The sequence below is a fragment of the Apis laboriosa genome, unplaced genomic scaffold (assembly GCF_014066325.1).
Source record: "Apis laboriosa isolate Shangri-la unplaced genomic scaffold, ASM1406632v1 scaffold91_cov154, whole genome shotgun sequence".
NCBI lineage: Eukaryota > Metazoa > Arthropoda > Insecta > Hymenoptera > Apidae > Apis > Apis laboriosa.
This window is the reverse complement of record NW_025224773.1, coordinates 518,971-539,008: the sequence shown is the minus strand read 5'-3', so window position 1 is coordinate 539,008 and position 20,038 is coordinate 518,971. Positions and strand designations below refer to the sequence as shown.

At 34.3% G+C, this 20,038-nt stretch overlaps 1 protein-coding gene across 9 annotated transcripts in view; it reads left to right on the top strand.

The window, feature by feature from the left end:
- LOC122719620 (hemicentin-2) overlaps positions 1-20,038 on the top strand; it is a 401,244-nt gene that overhangs the window by 263,583 nt on the left and 117,623 nt on the right. For all 9 annotated transcript variants that reach the window (XR_006347660.1, XR_006347658.1, XR_006347657.1 and 6 more), the window contains exon 2: positions 19,825-20,014. Coding sequence is in view for 2 of the 9 variants with exons in the window: in XM_043945581.1 (XP_043801516.1) it covers positions 19,825-20,014 (190 nt within the window). In the remaining 7 variants the exon portion in view is untranslated. The remainder of the gene's footprint in view (positions 1-19,824; positions 20,015-20,038) is intronic.

The following is a 20,038-nucleotide window of genomic DNA, read 5'->3' as shown; positions in this document are numbered from 1 at the left end:
TTGAATTTCAAACGAAAATGCAAAATCCTCCGGCAAGTTATCCAACCGTGAGAGACACCGTACAAGGGGGACAGATCGCGAACTTTAAGAATCACTTTGCCACCCGGGACCCGGCAACTCCCTTTTCGCTTGTTAGAATCATCACCAGGGCCCTCTTTATCGTAAAATATCCCCGCCAAGAGTCTTTATTTGATCACGTAACATCGAGCAAAAGTTAGTTAGTTAATCCATTGATCTCGAACTGAAATGATCGATATATTTCGTATTCGCAGATTTTTCTTTTCTTCTTCCTCTTACAAAGCACTCGTGAACCTCATTTTCAAAATATTTCTCAAAATATTCTCGTGCTTGGATTCAATCGAGCGAAATTTATTCCTTCTATTTCTTCGTATTATTATTATTATTATTATTGAATACTCGATAATTTAAGAAAAGAAAAAAGAAGGAAGAATTGCCATCTCGATCGAGTATCGATCTCTCAACGGATGACGCCGTCCATTGACATTTAATCGCGCCAATCGTCTTCCCGTATGGATGGCCAAGTCGATAAACTCGTTAACGAAACACGTATCGAGGGCAAATCGAGCGATGAATAACGAACGTTTTATTCACGATTTCCGATCGCTCCTTCCACCCCTCCCCTCCCCTCCCCCTTCGCTTCCCATCTCCCTCGGCCATCGTTTTCATCGGATTCTCAATGGCGCGGCTCGAACGCGCCTCGCGATGATAGCGCTTCGATTACTTTCCTCCACGGGGTTTTCGCTCGAATTTCGTTCCGGACCGCGAACGTGATCCTCCACCGTTTCGCTCCCCCTCCCTCCCCCTCCTGATGCGATTTTAACGCGATCACGAGCGCGCCGTTGTATCGAGTTGCGGGATCAACCCGATTGGGAATAGGGGAATGGTTAGGCTGCGAAACACGTTGGATTAAGAGAAATTTAACGAAATAAAATAGTTTGCTATTTTAATGTCTCTCGTCCTTTTATTATTTAATATATTAATTTGCTCACGCGCGGATATATGTAAATAAATACGAAAGTTCAGTTCGTTTCGTTCAAGCTATCAACACAATATAATCTGAAAATATTATTAAATATTTTCCCTACGAAAAAAAGATATTATTGAAGATTTTTAGAAAAGATGTTACGTTGAATTGAATTTTCTAGTAAGAAACGTGAAATAGAAGTAAACAAGCTCTCCAATGTCACGATATATTTCACAATTATCTCCTTGATAATGTGCATCAAAAAAAAAAAATTATTCTTGCTTTTTTAAATTCTCACGAATCCAGTATTATCGATATCTTACATCCTATCGATCGCATCGATCTCTCTCGCGTACCGAGAGCAAGTTTATTCCGCGTGATAGCTCGCCGGGTGTCTCGGCCGGTCCGTATGCTAATGCACGATTTGTATAATTCCGAAACGGGTTAAGCAGGGCAGGGACGTGGCAGCATCCACGGGGTCGATAAGTTTTTCTGGCTACGCGATAGGGCCAGTCGTTATCTGCAGGTGCTCGTTCCTCGCCGCCCAAGGCTTTACTTTACATTTTAATGGTCCCGCGGATCACCCTCGATTCCCCTCTACGTCCATCTAATTCCACCTAGGTATTTCCCCCTTACAAGTGGCCTCGAGACGGATAGCATAGTCGGGTGGTGATAACTCGAGAAGGATCGAGCGAAAGTTTTTCCTTCGAGGAAAATTCAATTTCACCGATTGTACCTTGCTCATTTTATTATGCTACGTAATCAAGAAAAATGATATATAGAAAATACAGATATATATATATAATTCATGAAATAAATAGATGGAACAAGATGGAAACAAAATGGGATTGTTTATCGATCCCCTTTTCATCTGATGAAAAATCGTGTAAATTGCAAGATCAAACGAAAAACACATCTTATTATTATATATCTAACACTTCACGTTAAAAATAATAGGAATTTTTATTATTCCACGAATCGATGATAAATTGTTATTAAAATATTGTCAAAATTGTGTAAAAGAAATATTTCATGATAATTATAAAAATTTTGCTCCGTCTCGGAACAACGAACACGATTTCTCGTCGATTGATCCCCCCTAGAAATTCGAGGCGAGTGAAATCGCGAAACGAGGTAAAGTAGATAGTTCGGATGTCTTAACAGACAACATCTGGACTCCTCCACGTTACGTTCTTCCAGCGGTGTTTCGGTTTATCGGTAAGGGAATGGGTTAACCAGAGACGGAAGGTAAACATTCCTCGGATGGGAGAAACCTGTATCTATTGCGCGTTGAAAACCGATTTTCCTTTATCTGATTTCACAGAAATACGGGGAAAACCGATGGGATGAAGTTTGAACTATCATTTTCGAAACGTAACGAGTTCGAATTTTCGAGGGGGATAGGATGGAAGAGGGGGGCGATAAATTGGGTTAAAAATTATATTTCGTAAGATTATTAATTTATGTAATAGTCGATGTATATTATATATATATATGTATTACACGATATAAAATCTGTAATATACAGAATAATTAATTATATCTCCAAAGTTAATATTTGATTTCACAGAAATACGGGGAAAACCGATGGGATGAAGTTTGAACTATCATTTTCGAAACGTAACGTTCGAAGGGAATAAATTGGGTTAACAAATATATTTCGTAAGATTATTAATTTATATTATGTAATAATCGATGTATATTATATATATTACACGATATAACTTTAAAATATATAGAATATACGATTAATTATTTCTCCAAAAAAAATAGGATGTCAATTATTGTTAATGAATAAAATTGTTAGCAAGATGCTTAATGAATAATTTCAAATACTATTCCACGATTAAAATAAATTAGAATAAATTAATTAACTTAGACGCGTATTCTTTTGAAGAATTCGTTTCCCCCTCGAAATTTTCGAACATTACATCCCACTATTTTTAAAGGTACAATGAGAATCTTTATTACTCGATCAAAATTGCACGAGAAATCGTTCCCTTTGTTTCGTGCAAATCGTTCAAAGAGCAGAAAGAGGCGAGCCGAAAATTTGCGAGAACGGCGTAGTTCAATGCTGTTTGCGAACTGTTATTATTTTCTCGGTGATAGCAAGGTGAATACAAACACGAACTGATCTAAATCCTAAACACTATAATCACGGGATTGTTACACGATTGTTGAAAAACAGCCGTTCGTTGGTCATTCGTTGTCTTTATTTTCTTGGAAAAATTAATCCTTAGAAAATTCGCTTTCGTGCGAAGCAAATATACACAAGGAATTTGATTTTAATATTTCCTTCTCGTTCTTTTTGTTTCAGGTGAGCGAATGATCGAATCTTCTTCTGTGTTCTGTAGATTTTTATGGTAAGTTGTATTTCGAATCATAATTGTATTAAATCATTTAACCCTTATATCCAAAATTTTTGATATCAAGTAATTTATTTAGTAATGGTATTAATTAATGATAATGTTGGATTTGAAGATCTTTTCACGAGAGAAGATAAAAAGTATTTTATTTTAAATACAATATATATATATACAATATATATATTATAAATAAAAAGGGTTAAATCGATTGATACAATAATCCTTTTTCAAGAATTCATTCATTGAAAATGAAATTTAAACAATTAAACTCTTTACACTTAAAAAATAAAAAAAAATGTATCGTTTCACTCGATCTTCCACTATGCTTTCTTCACTTACAATAATCGTTTGAATTATTTATAATTATTTACGCTAAATTTATTTTACAAACGATATAATATAATATTCGCACGAGGAGCGGAGAGAAACACGACCGTTCTGCTCGATGTCCGGAAAACGACTTCGTTAAATCAATAATATTTCACGAGGGATTACAATGACATTCGATGTTATCGTTTCGTATACCGCTGTTTTTGTTCCACATTGTGACTTTCAACGCTCGTAACAATATGTATATACGCGTGTATGTATATTAATTAATTTGTAATTCGTTAATTGCAAATAAAAAAAAAATAAGCATAATCCCGTTAAAAATTTTCACCTCGCCTCGTATTCCCTTTTAAATAAATTTTTGAAAAATACGAATTCAGAAACTCGATAAACTATATATAATAATTAACATACTCATAAATCTTCGATCGTCACGAAAAACATCGTAGAATTAACAAAAAAAAAAGAAATCGATGACAAAATTCACATTCAAATTTAACAGCCACGATAATTAATTAACACATGTTAATCGATTAGCCAACAGTAATTAGCCAACTTTTTGCCCGCGATACACGAGATACACCGCGATCGTTTATATACCGATTTTCTTCACTGATGCCCGAAATTTTATCCGATCCGCAAGAAACCTCGTCACTCATCGAACCTTCATCCGTGGACAAAACATTGACAATGACCGGAAACGAATTCGTTTTCGACCTCCAGTAAAGTCCATTAACCCACCCACCCCGATAAAAGAATGAAATAACCGAGGGAGAATAAAAAAAGAAGAAGATAAGATAAACTTCGATGGAGACGTTTGATTAACAGGAAACGGCATTTACGCGTCTATCACGTTTCCCAAAACGTTGCAGTAACGCGATGAATCTTCGATCTCGAATTTCGATCGATTGTTAATTGTAAAATATCGATGGACGATGTTTTATTAATGCAGCAATGTCAAATTGGATGCAACGTAATTCTTGACGCATTCGAGACCGGTGACCTGTAGGTTGTCACGTGATACCTTAACCCGGTTAGTCGAGGATCGAAGTGTGGGTCATTGGCGGAGATCAGTGGTATCGGATTGTTCTTGGATGCTTTCATTTCGGGGAGATTTGTTGGAGAGGGTGTTTCGAGATAATATCCAGTTTTGGGCGTGAAAAATGAGGAAGAGGTTATATTAAGATATTTCTGATGAACTATTATTGTCTCTAATAAATTTTGTGTTAATATTTAGATTTATTAAAATTATTGAATGATTAATTTGGTATTTTTTAATATCGCGAAAAAATTAGAAATCAATTACACGTAAATTTTACAATTAATTAATTACAATTACGAAGTACAAGCATCCAAATAAATTCTTCAATTTTTTAAATAAAATTGAATTTTTTCTTCCACACAACGAAAGATACGATGAGTGATACACGTTCAAAAAGAACAATCGAAAGAAATGGAATAATAAATAATAATTAATCTTTTCTTCGATTGATTGAATTCGTTCCATTAGTTTCAAGTTCGCATAACTTGGTTCAAAACTTGATCCAATGACTTAAAACTCATCGAAACGGTGCCAATAATATCCGAACAGCTTGGAACACGGCGTTATCCGGCCGAACCTAAATAAACTCGTTGATTCACCGGGTGTGGCTCGTTATTTTCGAGACGCCTATAATCGGGATAACGACATCTCGATCGGTTGGCATAGCTGGATAATGCCTCCTCCGTGTTTTACAACTGCCTTCGAATAAAAAGGTATTATCCGTGCGGATAACGTGCCTGTTTTCATTCCTTGGAAAGGAATTATGGAAATTCGCAATCGTAAACTCACGACTTAAAAATTTATGGCCTCCACTGTTGTTTGCGTTCGGATTTCGGTCTTCAAATCTGCCGTCTTCTTCTCTCTTTTTCCCCTCTTGCTGATTAATTTGAGAAACGATAATTATTGCAAAAATTATATACTTTCATGCACACGAAGATGGAGAAATGGACGCTGAACGGAGATTCGTTCACAAGCTATTAAATTTTCTTCTGTGATTTTACGTCGTTTCTCAATTTCCTTTTCCGCTTTTTCTCGGAAAAAATTACAGCCTTGAAAGTTGGAACAAATTTTAACGAGTAACATCAGTTCTTTTGATAAAAACTGCAAATTTATACAACAAATTTTTTTATCAAAATTTACAATCGATCGAGGATTCATCGTTTTCAAATTTCAAATTTCGATTTGATTCTTGAATATCGCGACGAATCGATTAAAATTCGACGAAATGGGGGGAGGAATCGGTGGATTTTTTCAGGCGGGACACGTGTACAACATTACTATCCCGGGACGTCCCCGTGGAAACGAAGTAGCCCAAACGGTACTAGGGTGGAACGAAGTGGTACGGGCCATCGACGCTTGCGAGATTACGCGGAAAAATTTCGAGAATCTCCCGTTTCCTGGATCCGTCCTCCCCTCGCCCCGTCTTCCGGGAATCAGCATGTCGCACGGTGAAACAGAAATCCGCTCCGTGCAATCGCGTTTGTGGAACGAATCGTTTTGTAACCATCGTGGAAATGGGGCGGATAAATTTCGCGAGGATCTTACAAACCTCGGTCTCGATAACCGGGTGAAAAATAAATGAGGATAATAAAACGTATGAGGATCGCGTGGGAAATGTACCATATTTTAACCCTTCCCTTTTAAACCAAATTTTAACGTTCGACGAGATCTCGATCGATCACACTGTGTTAATTGATCTTTGGATCTAGTTTTTTTTCTTTCTTTTGCAAATTTGAAAATTGCATTACACGATTGTGTATTGCTATTTTTTGGAATTTTCTTCAAGGTTTCAAAGAATAAAAAGAGGCAAGGAGTGTGATTGAAATTTACACAATTTTCGTGATTTGATTCAATTGTAATTATTGGACCGAGGTTTAAATTTACTTTACTCTCGAAATATAAAACTGTAGCTGTACAGTTTGAATATCTCTTTTTTTAAATTATATTCACTGTATCCATTCCGTAGATATTTCTGTGGATTTAAATTTTGTTTGAACGCGTAAACATGGGCAATCTGTTAATTAAATTTGCTTGAAAAAAAGAGGAGGGGAGGAAGATGAATATAAACATTTTGTACGTTTAATTATGAAAAAAGCATCAGAGAACAATCCAAACAACAAATTCACATTCTTTTCTTTACCTCAGTTGTACAAAAATTATACAATTATACAGTCGTACTATGTTGCAAAAATAATTATACCAAAAATAACCTCAGAATCACGATAATACGCACTTGTAAACAACTGTTGTTGTAATTAAATATTATCTTCGTGTCGTATCATATATAACTTGAAAAAAATAATAATAATAATATATTCATTTTCTATTCATAATAAAACTCTGATACAAATGACACGAAGAAAATAACATGAACAATCGATAAACGCGTTCAATACGCGTTGATTATAATTGAAAAAAAAAAAAAATGAAATGAGAATTCGTTCCCCAATTCTATCAATGGATCGTCTCTCGTGTCGATGCTTGGAAAAACATGAGAGCCGTGAAAAAGCCGGAAAGCGAAGGGAAAAGTAAACGAACGTGAAAATTCGTAGTGGCATGGTGAATGTCTGCATGGAGCGAAACTGCGTCGAAGATAAACTCCGTCAGTAAGCAGCTTCTGTAACGACTTGCTCGGGCTTTATGGATCTTCTGGAAGTATAAAATAGCGGATATATAGCGAGAAGTTAGTTCATCGGATCCGTTTCTGGCCGAAATTGTGCCTTTTATGGAGACTCTGCTCGACCGATGCAACATCTCCCGAAAATAGAAACCCGAGTGAATCTCTCAACCAACACTTTTCGAATTTTCTTCCGCGTCAATTGGAATTTCGAATTGAATTTCTTTTTCTAACACCGCGTAGACGAAATTAAAATTAATAATTTGAAAATTGTTGCTTTGTCGTTAAAAATTGTATTGACTCATCAAGTACAAGTTCAATTGGTTATTAGTTTATAATGAAAAAATTCTATTATGAATTTAACTGATCTATGATTAATCTAAGTTGAATCAGAATCATCCTATTTCTTTTTTTATCTGTAAATTTTTTTAAATTTTTCAAAATCTTTGGGAACGTAGATTAGAAAAATTAGCATATGAACAATGTTTTTCCATTGAAATTATGTTTCTAAAATTATTATCGTCGGATGGATGATATTACATTTAAATTTCTTTCATCAATTTACTTGAAACGAACATTATTACTAAAATTTATTATATTTAGCTTTGCTGAAGGTAAAATTGGAAACAGATTCTTTCTAACATCGTGCCGTGTTTGATCGAACTTTATTCGTTGAAACAGGAAAAAAGAAGAAAGAAAAATAAAGGAAGTTCGGTGAAGAGTTACGAAGACCGAAGTTTTGACAAGAAAATGATAAGTTAATGCCATGGTATAAGCTTTTCACAACTATAATTGCCATCGTTCCTTCCAAAGCAATATTATCGCGATTCTTAACTCGTCAAATAAAATTCTTTTTTTTTTTTTTTTTTTTTTATGAAATTCCTTTACACGAAACTGCTCGTTAATCATGTCAAAATTTAACAACGTTATGAAATATAGAATATAGAAGGAACAATATCAGACACAAGAAACAAACTTACAAGAGAAGAATATATATCCTTCTTTCTCTTAAGATTTTAATTCATTTAAATGTGAAATCGACATATTTATAAGGTTTCGAAGACTTGTTCCATTTCAGCCAGAATATATACGATCTTTCTACTAAAAAAACCTATAAATTCAATTTCAAAAATTAGACATAAGACACTTTTGTTTCTTTATCAAAACCAAGTCTCATTTATTAAGACACAATTAATAACCCTTCTATCTACACTCTTCAAAAATACCATCATTCCTTAATTCAACTCGTTTATTTTTTCAAACGTTTCACGAAGAATCATCCCTCGCGCACCAACTCCTTCCACGAATATATATTCTATCTACACTCTCCAAAAATACCATCATTAATTCATCTCGTTTATTTTTTTAAACGTCTCAAACTCGAAGAATCATCCCTCGCGCACGAACTCCTTCCACAAATATATATATATATATAATATATACACACATATATATCCTTTCCCATTTCCCGCCGACAAACAGGCGAGCATAAATCGAGGCAACCGAGCAAACCATTCCAATCTCGGCGGAGTTTTCGATTCAATTTTCGCCCGTTCAAGTTCAGTTTTCACGCCGACAGAAAATTCGTTTCCCCGGCATGCGAATGCAAATCGGGTAGGGAGAGGGGCGAGGAATCCACCTATGACGGATCGCCTAATTTCCCATTATCCGGCCAACCGCGTAACCCGGTGTCTTTATCCGGGAGGGAGGTGGCTGCCAATTTACATGTTGATGCAAAAAGTTTCGCTCGAAAATTGCCTCGCCGCGATTCGAGACCCCGATGGCCGCCGCGCTACCGCTGGAATGCGTAATTCGCCGACGCGGATGGAGGCGGATAAACGCCCTTCGTTTAAACGAATTCGACTCCTCAAGGCGGATTGGAAGCAAGCGCTTTTTTTTGGTTTTTAACGCTTTTGGGAGAAATTCGATCGATCGGTGCGAGTCGATCACCTTTCCCCGAAGGGGGGAGGGGGAAAAAGTGTGAGAGAGGTGTGCAGAGTTCGTTGGGGAATCGAGTGTTGGGGAGAAATTTTACGATTTTACGGGAGAAGTGAGTTGGTAATAATCGTTGTAAGTTGGTTGAAAAATTGGAGGAGGAGGAAGGTGGTCGAATGTGGAAGTTTCGAAGGGTTTTTGTTTTTTTTCATTAGTTTCCGTGTCTTATTCCTCGTGTTTGTCATAGCTCGCCTCTAGCAAGAAGATTCGAAGTTCGATCGAATCGGTGTCGGTTAGAAAGGGGATGATTCGTTTGTCTTTAAAAGTATTGAATATTTTTCCTTCTTCTCTTTTGTGAATCAGAAAAAGGTTTTGAAGTGTGTCTTTCGATGTGCTGTATATGGAATTTGAATTATCTTTCATGATAAAAGGTATAAGATTAGGTGATTCCAAGAGGGAAAGCTGGGTGTCTCAAAACTTTTAACTTTAACCTACGAATTTCCGATATAAATTTTTCTCTCAAAAAAGATACAAAACAATAGGAAATCTAACGTTAAAAATATATTATTTATAATTCGAGAAAAAATTTTTGAAGGGGAAAAAAAAATAATTGGAAAGTTTAATACCCGAATCCCGTTCTTATATTAAAAATGGTTATAGTTATTAAGCGTTTAACTTGCAAGAAGTTTTGAGAAGTTGGATGCATTTCGAATAGCCACGGATGTGCTTAAAACTTTCGGGGACGAAAGTTTTTTAAAACTCGAAGCGACGAGGAGGGTGGATGTGGCGGAAGGTTTAAATTAAGAACGCTTTTTGGAATGGAAAAGCGGAAAGTCGACTTGTTATGTAGCACTTTCGAAGAGCACCACTTGCAATTCAAAGGCTCGTTGTTTCACGCACGTAATAACCCCTTCGTACGCTTAAATCTCTTCTTCGAATGTGTATTCAACGTTTGTACTGTTACATAAATCGAATCGAGTTTCAAACGTAAAAATTATTCTATATCTTTATCACTGTTATTATTATTATCATTATTATTGTATTAAAATTTATATAAAAATTTGTTATTTTTAAATCTCGTTAATAGATGGTGATTATCTTTACGTTTTTTAAATTTAATATAATATATCATGTGTAAAAATTTCACTTCAAAATGTAATCAGTAATAAAAAGTGATTTGTTATTTATTTGTATAAAATGAAAACATTTTATTATAAGAAGGAAAACTGTACTGTAAAGGGGAAAAAAAGAGAATCGGGAACGAGTTCTATAAAAAAATTTAATTACACGTTGTAAACCTTGAATGCGAAAAGTTGAATTGAACAATAAACTTCGGGGTGCGCCAAGAAGAATTAAAATAAATTAACCTACTTGGACGTTAATGATTACGTTTTATCGCAAAGTAGAGGGAACAGAAGGTGAAAAATTGACAGATATTTAAAACATGCTGCGATTACCTGCGAACAGTACAAGTAAGAAAGCAATCACAATTGTAAAATTTATTTATTCTCTTGCGTGTAACAACATCTTCTTAAATCTTCTCTCTGGTTTTCGAAATCTCCTTAAACACGTATCCTCCATATGTACACATCTCCTTGCCACAGAACTAGAAGAGAGATCCTCTAATTTAAAACTAACTCGAAGCTGGCTTAAAGCTAGACGAAACTTAAAGCCGAGACGTGGTTATTTCGAGCTAACGTTTCAGATTTCGTTTTTTTCAATTAAATTTTCGTCCCTTATCGAGAAGGGTTCTTTTTAAATCCGTTGTATACGTGACGAGGCACGAATTAATTATTACGGTATAAACATCGTTGGGAAAAATAAATAAGAAATCTCGTGATAAAATTGAATCTTTACGACGACGTCGATCGATATTCGCGAGAGAGTTCCAATTTACAAGAATTTAATCCTTCTCATTTTGATATTTTATAATCGATGCTATTCTACCCACTATGCTGCTTGGCAGCGAAAGAAATTATTCCGAAGAGGGAAAATGGTAAATTGAACGGATTGGGTTCAATGATTTAATTACAATTTCTTTGGACGCGTAATAAGATAATGTAAATAAACGAAGCGATATAATAAGCAATAATTGTGATGGAAAATACGATCCACTTAAAAATTGATAACCTTTCAATTCGCTTCGTTGTGAAAAACCGATTATTCCGATTATTGAGAAATTTATTTAAGTTGTTCGTAAGTGAAATCAAAGTCGTGCAAGATTTCTAAGAATAATTTTATATCTTGAATATTTTTATATATAAAGTATATATATGATTATATATATATCTAGAGTCAGAACTTTTCGAAATTTTGATAGAAGAAAATAATTATTTATTTATTTTCTACTGTTGAATTTTTTTCTAATTTGTTACACGACCACAAAAATCATTTGTTAGCAAAATTAACAGATATATCTCATGTAAATACATTTCTTGACCACTTAAAAGTAATATTTTCCTATACAAATATCAAAATATTTCATTCTTTCATTCTTTGCATCACTTAATCTTTGTAAGAAAACTTTTCGTGAAAACTTTTCGAGATTTTGATCAAATAAAAAATATTCGTGGAATTCGCTTCCAAAATACTTTTCATCGCATAATAAATGAATAAAACAAATTTCGAAAGGATCTTCGAATAAAAAAACATTTAAAATAATCGATAATCGCAAATTTATACCTAATTTGATCAAAATCTACAAATTTATACCTTTTGTAAGAACACTACGATTAAATTAAAAAGGAGTAAGTGACGGTAAACAGAGAAATCGAGCAGATAGAATCGATTCGACGGTATTTTTCTCCTTGGGTTTCTCCGACGAAAAGAAAAAAGGGAAGAAAAATCGGAGGGAGGGATTTTGGAGCTCGACAAAAGGATATATGAAAACGGCTTGTTCTTGGACGCAGCATCAGTACATGCTATTTACAAAACGAGAAATTCGAGCCATTCGATGCGGAATACACAGTTGAAAATCGGCCAGCTGTGTCGAATCCCCTGTGCGTTTCACAGAGGTCGCGCGACTCCACCATAATTAGTACCACGGGGGGTTAATCGATTGGACGGGTGGTAGTTGGCTGTTTAAATCGCGAAATTAGTTTGCTCGAATAACCAGGTCAATTATCAGTTGAGAATTGGAGCACATCGATTTTTCTTGTTCCTTTATTGTCCAACGATGTTCGAGTACTCTTGATTTCCTTCTTGCGTTCCTTTTTCTCGAAGAATTTATCTCGAGGATGTTTTCAAAGCAATTAAATTTCTTCAAATTCGATATTCGAATGGTTACGTTTGTACACTTCATTTTTTTTTTTTTTTTTTTTTTATGTAAAAGAGAATCGTGTGATCTTTGAATCGGAAAGCAAATCATTGATTGAATGAAAGTTACGAAAATTCATACGTTTTTTTATTATTGTAAAATGGAATAATATATATATATAAATTTATCTAAAAAATTTAACGAAAAAGATTACAGTTAACCAATTTGCCATTTGAATTAATCATTCTCAGATTCATTAGATTTTTATCATTCTAATATATATATATATATTATAGTTATCATAATATTACCGATGTTAAAATTCTTTTTAGTGAATTTAAATTCAAGTGAATGTACACACAAACACGTAAAAAAAGAAACACGACGATTTTGCATTTCGAATTCGAAGAAAACGTTTATATGAAATCGCACGGATTTGAGATTTGATCCTTCGCCACGATTTTCTTCTTCCTCGCGTTGGTCCCCGCAAAACGCCGCTAAGATATGGAAATTGTTCGAGAGATCTCGTAGAAATTGTCGAATAATATCAGAGTTTGTTCGATTTATCGAGACCCGGCACTATCCTCTTTTAATTTCACGCTGAGGAAAAATTCTGGAAAAATTTCTCCCATGTGAAGTTCAATTTCCGATAACTGATACGAACCCTTCTTCCCTTCTTTTTTTTTTTTAATAAAAATTTTCATAAAAAGTAAACCTCTGATAATACTGAAAAGAGCGGGTAAGGTAAATGTTGAGAAATATTGGCGATTTTCTGATATCGATCCAATCAAGCGTGGAAAGAACAGAAGCATCACGTGTTTTCCTAATGTAAATATTAAGCTCATCTATGTATTTTAGTAATGTAAAATTATAATCATATAATCCGTATAAAGTGCACGAATCGATTTAAAATTTTACTTCTCGATTTAATTAATCGAGTTATTTAATTCTGAGTAATTGATAGATTATAAAATTTCGTAAAAATATAACAACTTGATATTTAACTCTAGTCTATTCGAATAATAATTAATAACAAAATAAATATTGATTTTGTGAATTTTTTCCTTGTACAATGTTATGAAAACTTGTACTTTTTGCTCACATACACACATTAAAATTAATATCTTTTATCTAAGGAGTATTCTTCTTACAAGAACAAATGTACAAAGATATATATATATATATAAAGAAAATCGATATATCGATATTATTATTCCAGAAGGAATATACTTCTCTCCTTTTTGCCTTTGAATCTACAAATGCCACGAGTTCAACAGTAATTTTGGTTGCACAGTAACGTCGAATGAAACCACCATGCTGTCCTTTGACCCAGATTTGCAAAAGTAAATTCTGCACTACGCTGCAGAGAGTTCTACTTGCGGCAAACTATCTTGTATTTGATAATTGCACAGTTTTCCTTCTTTCATTGAGTTTATGTTTTCGCAATTTTTGCTTATATATATATATATGAATGTTTAAATTATTTGTATTATTCGTACATTTAATCAAATAAACAATCGATACGTTATATTATTATGTTACACGTGTTATTAAATTATTCACAAGGAGAAATTAAAAATCCGCCACGGTGTTAAATTGCTATTGATCACAATTCATTCGTGTTCATTCGGATATGAAATACAATGCATTGAATATCTACGCTACAAACTTCATTGTATTGATCGTTGAATACAATAGATCGTTGGATATAAATTACAATGGATCTCTCGCATCGCTTATCACATTTCAATTATAACGTGATTTCACGTGAAATCTGAGGATTCGAAATAAATTTTTCCCAACGATCGTTCATAATTTAATAAAAAATTGCCTACTTATTTTATTCTTCTTCTGTGAATGATTATTTCCAACGTAAAATTATTCGATTCATTCTGTTATCATGTAATGATTCGTTAATACCAATCTTTCCCTTTTTTTCTCCTTTCTTCTTAATATAATTAAATATTATATATTATAGAGATTTTTATTGAAAGAAATTTCACAATCCATATATATATATATATATATATATATACATGTGAGCAATTGTACTATATATAATCGAATTTAATTTTCGTTATTGTGGTAAGGATAGACGTCTGTTTATATTGTATTGTGTAATAATAATACGATTCAGATAACAGAACATTCGAACGTTAGGATATATTCTGATGGTGGAGATTCTAGAAATATTTTATTATACTTCTATAATTTTCTTTCCTTTTTTTGTTTTTTTTTTTTTTCACTAAACCATTTCGAAATCGAATTTCGCTTTAACGAATTTTCCATAATGTTCTGTTTTCGAGTTAACAGAGGAAAGGGATCGATAATGGGACTATATAGAAGACATAGAGCACAGATGTTTCTTCGAAACTGTATCGGTATACGGCTGTTAGAAATTCGAAGGAACTGTGCGAATTGGTGGGAGGAGGAAATTCCCAGGATTTGGCAAGATGCGCATTCGGCGCAATTGTAAATCCTCGGAGGATCATTATATATGCACGCAGTTTCGCGTGATAAATATTTACCGCGAGGCGGTTGTGTTTCTGGGTGAATTGGCTGAAAGTTCATTGATTAATCATATGGTTGAAATTAACTCGTTCGATTTTGATTCAAATCGAATATATATTTGAAATGGAACGAGACGATTTTTGAGTTAAAATTTGTCGAACGATACGTAATGTGTCATTAATAATCTTTTTAATCCAGCATAATTGATCAATCACGTTATCAACATTTGTGTGTGTCATCATCGATGAGTCTTGAAGTATTTGAAAATATAATAAATTTAAAAAATAACAATTTTGAAAAAGAAGTAATACATGAGTAAATAATAAAATTTCTTTAACGAGTGATCTCAAAGATGTATCTCAATCGTGAAATTTTTCTAACAAAGAGATTCTTTATAGAGATTCAAAGGAAAAAATTGAAGTCTCGGTTTTTTTTTTTTCTATCTGATTTTTCAAACATCCCCTTGTCTCTCCCACTTTCTTCAGAGGCTCATGTGGATCATGAATAAGTCTATTTAATCGTACCTTTACTCGATTCTTTTACACTCGTACAACTAGCTGCATTTATTTATTGATAAAGCTTCTTGGATAAAAGAGAATTTTACGTCAAAGAAAGGATCCCTTGGGGTGGTGCTTTTGCTTTCATACGCCGAAAACAAAGACACCCTTACGACGAAATTATAACTAGGTTGTGAATAACGCAACTTTGTTGCGATTCTTGTTTACTACTATTTATTTTTCACTTTTGCCAAAACTCTTTAATCGTTCGAGAAAGAGAAGAGAAAGGCTCGAAGTTAAAGTTAATCTAATTAATCAGGAAACTTTCTATAATTATTATTATTATATTCGGGCCGATAAACGATTAATCGCACGTCGATAATTATTAATAGGATACAAGAAATAAGAATAATATATTGAATCGAATTAAGCGATTACAAAATATGATTGAGAACCGATCGTAATCCTGTTAAACGTTATACGATAATATACAATTTATTTGCGCAAGATATGCACATATTAATTACATTTGCCTTTGCTTAATTATTTATTTTATAATGAAAGATTAATTAAACATGGGTGTTCAACGTATAACGCTTATTTCAATATATTTCTGCAAATCGATCCAATAAATCTCTGTATATTACGATCACCAAGTATATATGCACGAAAGTTCAAATTTGATTGGAATTAGAGATCAGAGGGAAAAAATATTTCTCGATTAGCTCGAGTAGATTTTATACAGAATTCAATGGATAGAATTGATAGATCATTTCCTTGATGATTCTCTCGAACAAATTCGAAATTGTTAAGAAATGTCACAAAAATTAAACGCTGTATCGAATAATACAATGGAATTGTATCTTTCATTGATCCGTTTCTGAGAAACGAACGAGGAAAGAATGGAATCAACTTTTTCCATAAGAATTAACGGAAGAGGAGGAATAATTGGTTCTCGATAACAAATAAAAATAAAAGTCGAGTTTTACGAAAAAGATGGAAGAAATTTTTGTGCGGGAGAAATTATTAGATTTTTAGATTAATTATCCACTTTCGTTCCGAAAAAATACATAAAATTCTTAACAGACGAAACGTTTAACTGGAAGAAAAAAAAAAGGAAAGAAAATCGAAAAGAGGGATTAATAAAGAAACGTTTTTCGAGAATAGGAAACGAGTTAAGGGACTCGAGAACAGAATCGTTAAACACAGCCGAGTCGTGTCACTGGAGACGAAGAATGAAGCTGTAATATGAGAGCCCTCGACATACTCCATTATTCACCACTTGAACGTAATATTTGCGGTGTGATATGGTTTCAAGATCCAATCCACTCGCAGGAAGATAAGCACACGTTGCCTCCACCACACTTGCCACCTCCCCCTCCCTTTCGAACTCTTTAACAGATTTTCGTTCCCATAGCGTTGGATAACGTCTACCCTTTTTAAGGTCCTCCCTATTCCTGGAAGGGGAACATAAGTAACCCAGTCTCCTCCTTTGAAGGGATATAATAAGATGGTTCGATTCCCAGTGATAAAGTGAAAAGGAGTGTCGCAGTCAGACGAGATAAAACGGGCGTACAATTGAAGTTTAAATGGTATTTAAATGGCGGCGGAGGATTTAATCGCTGTTCGTATTTCACGTATTTTTATATATAAATAATTTAATCATTCGAATGGATCGATTAAAACATCGATTTTATTTCGGAAAAGTCGAGCAAGGGAATTAATAATTTTGAGAAAAATCATGAAAAATGATGGAATATCTCGTAATGTATATCATTCAATTGAACTTCCAGTTGATTTCAAAGTGAAAGCAAAAAAAGATATGTTGCATACATTTATATTTGAACACGATTCTATTCCTGAATTCGCACGAAGGATTATTTATATATCTCGTTGTTTATAATATTACAGTAAATCTACGAACGAATTATATTTACCTCGTAAATACGTAGAATATTTTTTTTTAAATATTACTCGTTGTGATATAAAATAGCTTCAAAAAAAAAAAAAAAATCGATATCTGATATTATTATCCATTCGTTTCACATTTTGTGCAGAATCGAATAAAAAGGTAAGATCACCGGAAAGAGATGTGTATCAAATATCGACAACGTGTTTATACAACGTAAATTAAAAGACGGATTCGTTATTAAATAAATATTGTTACAACGCGATAACGTAAAAGCAAAAGAAAAAAAAAAAAAAGAAAATGAATAAAATATAACACGAAGAATCGATATCGAGTCCCGGATTAATCGCAATTTCCCATCCGTAAGTGGAATTCGCGACCTATGTCCAAATATATCGGATTCATGCTGCGTAATTCAATATCAACCGTTGAAAAATAACCCTTTGATGCGCATTCATTGTGCATTGTATTTCCTTTAACGGAATTTCATCGATGCGTAGTTTATCGTGAAAATATATCGACTTTCGATGCTTGAATAAGTTACGAGGCGCGAAACCCGATGTCTGATTATCTGTCTCCTTCGAGGCGGATTCTTTATTCAATGGCGGTCAGAATTTTCATCGAAATGTTTGTGCACAGAAAAAAAAAAAAAAAATATCGAGGAAAATCCGTGTTTCTCTTAAAAAGAAAAACGAACTTAATCTTGATACGCACCGTTTGTAAAATTCACCGATTAAAATACTTTTCTAACGATCTCGTTAGAAGATGGAATTAAAGGAGCAGGTCGGGTTGTGCACACGTCGTACGAAATTGTGGTTTCGAGTCACAGAAACCGCTAATAAATCATCTTAAATCGTCAATTTCCAAGGAGCTTTTAGTTTCGCAACTTTGCTACCCTCTCCTCCCTTCTGCCGCTTCTCTCACTTTTCTCCCTCGGCCGTGCCGAGTTTTCGCGTGAATTAACTAAGAATTATGTTCTTGTTTATCATAAGTTGTGACTGCGAAATTTACTATACCTTCCTCTCGCGACACGGTATCAGAGGTTGCGCGTAGATCAGGACGATTTCACCGTGTTTTTAATTATGATTTAACGTCACGAGTACGCAACGATAATATTTTTATAATGCGATAAGGGGGAGGGAAAAACGTGAATATTTTTGGAGAAAATTTCTTCTTCTCGATTAAACGGAATGCACGGGTGTTTTATTAAAATTTAAAAATATTATATGTTTAAAACTGGAATGACTTTTTCTTTCTTTCTTTCTTTCTCTCTTCCTCTCTCTTTCTTTTTTTCTTCTCTTTCGATTATATTTTTATTTATAAGTTTAAAATATGCAATTACTGGTTTTGGGCTCGGGGGAAAAATTGTTCCGGATTCCGTGTCACGCGTTGCCATCCCTCGTTGTGATTTTTCATTTCATATCTCTCTGAGAGGGTCGCTATATTTATAGCTTTAGCAACGATAGCAGAGAAATATTGAAACGTTCGCGTGCTGTGACATTTCGCGAAATGCGTTCTGGGTCATCGGGTGAAGATTGACTTTCTACAATGAAACTTCACAACTTTTTTATTGCGTTCGAATATCATAAGGATTCAACATTTTCGGGGGGGACAACGTTTCACTGATTCGACGATATCTAATTACAAAATTCATTGAAGCAATTAAAGTGCAATTCGAAATGAAAAAATACAGGATAATAAAAAATTTTCTCAAAAATATATATTTATCAATTATCAAAAAAACTCTTTTGCAGCCTTCAATTACATTCAAATATTCTTCTACTATATTTACCCCTTATCATCCCTTAGCATAATAATCGTTTCCCTAACGATGATTATCGTTAACAATCTTACTGATTTATTAATTTTATAAATAACTCGTCTCAAAAAAAAAAAAACATAAAATTAGAGCATTCCTCTTCAATTTATCAAACAATAACACTCCAAATCCAATCCGATCTCTACTCTTTATTCTTAATTCAATCGAATCCATTCAGGTGCACGTAATCATACCCGCATTTCCCACCACCAACTCGTAACTCTTTCCCCCATTCACCCGCATACAAACGTAACACACACCTCGAACGCCCCTCTCCACACCATTCACCCGCCATAAAATTACATTCACGATATACCCCATACGTATCTTCGTGTATCGCGTATACGTGACGATGGTTTAATAACCGGTGGCCCCGAATCGGCCTTGGAGAACGGTCACGTTTTTTTTCAACGAATCATCCTCTCCCCCCCTCTCCCCCTCCATAGATCCTCATCCTTTTCGCAAACAACGGGCGGGAAACAAACAGCGGCGAAAAACGAAACGAGCGACGATTCACAAACGATTCTTTTTTCCTTTTTTTCGTTACGTTGTTGCAGGGAGCAGCGAGCCATGGCTGAAGAGCGTGAAGCACGCGGAACTCGGCACAGAGGTGCAACTGCCGTGCGTGCTGAAATTACCCCAGTGCGAGGGGCTTCACAGCATCAAATGGTATCGAGGCGCGACACGTATCTTCATCTTCAGCGAGGACGTCGGGTTAACGCGGGGGAACAACGACATAGCCGTGAGGTAATGTGTGCACACCATGTTCTA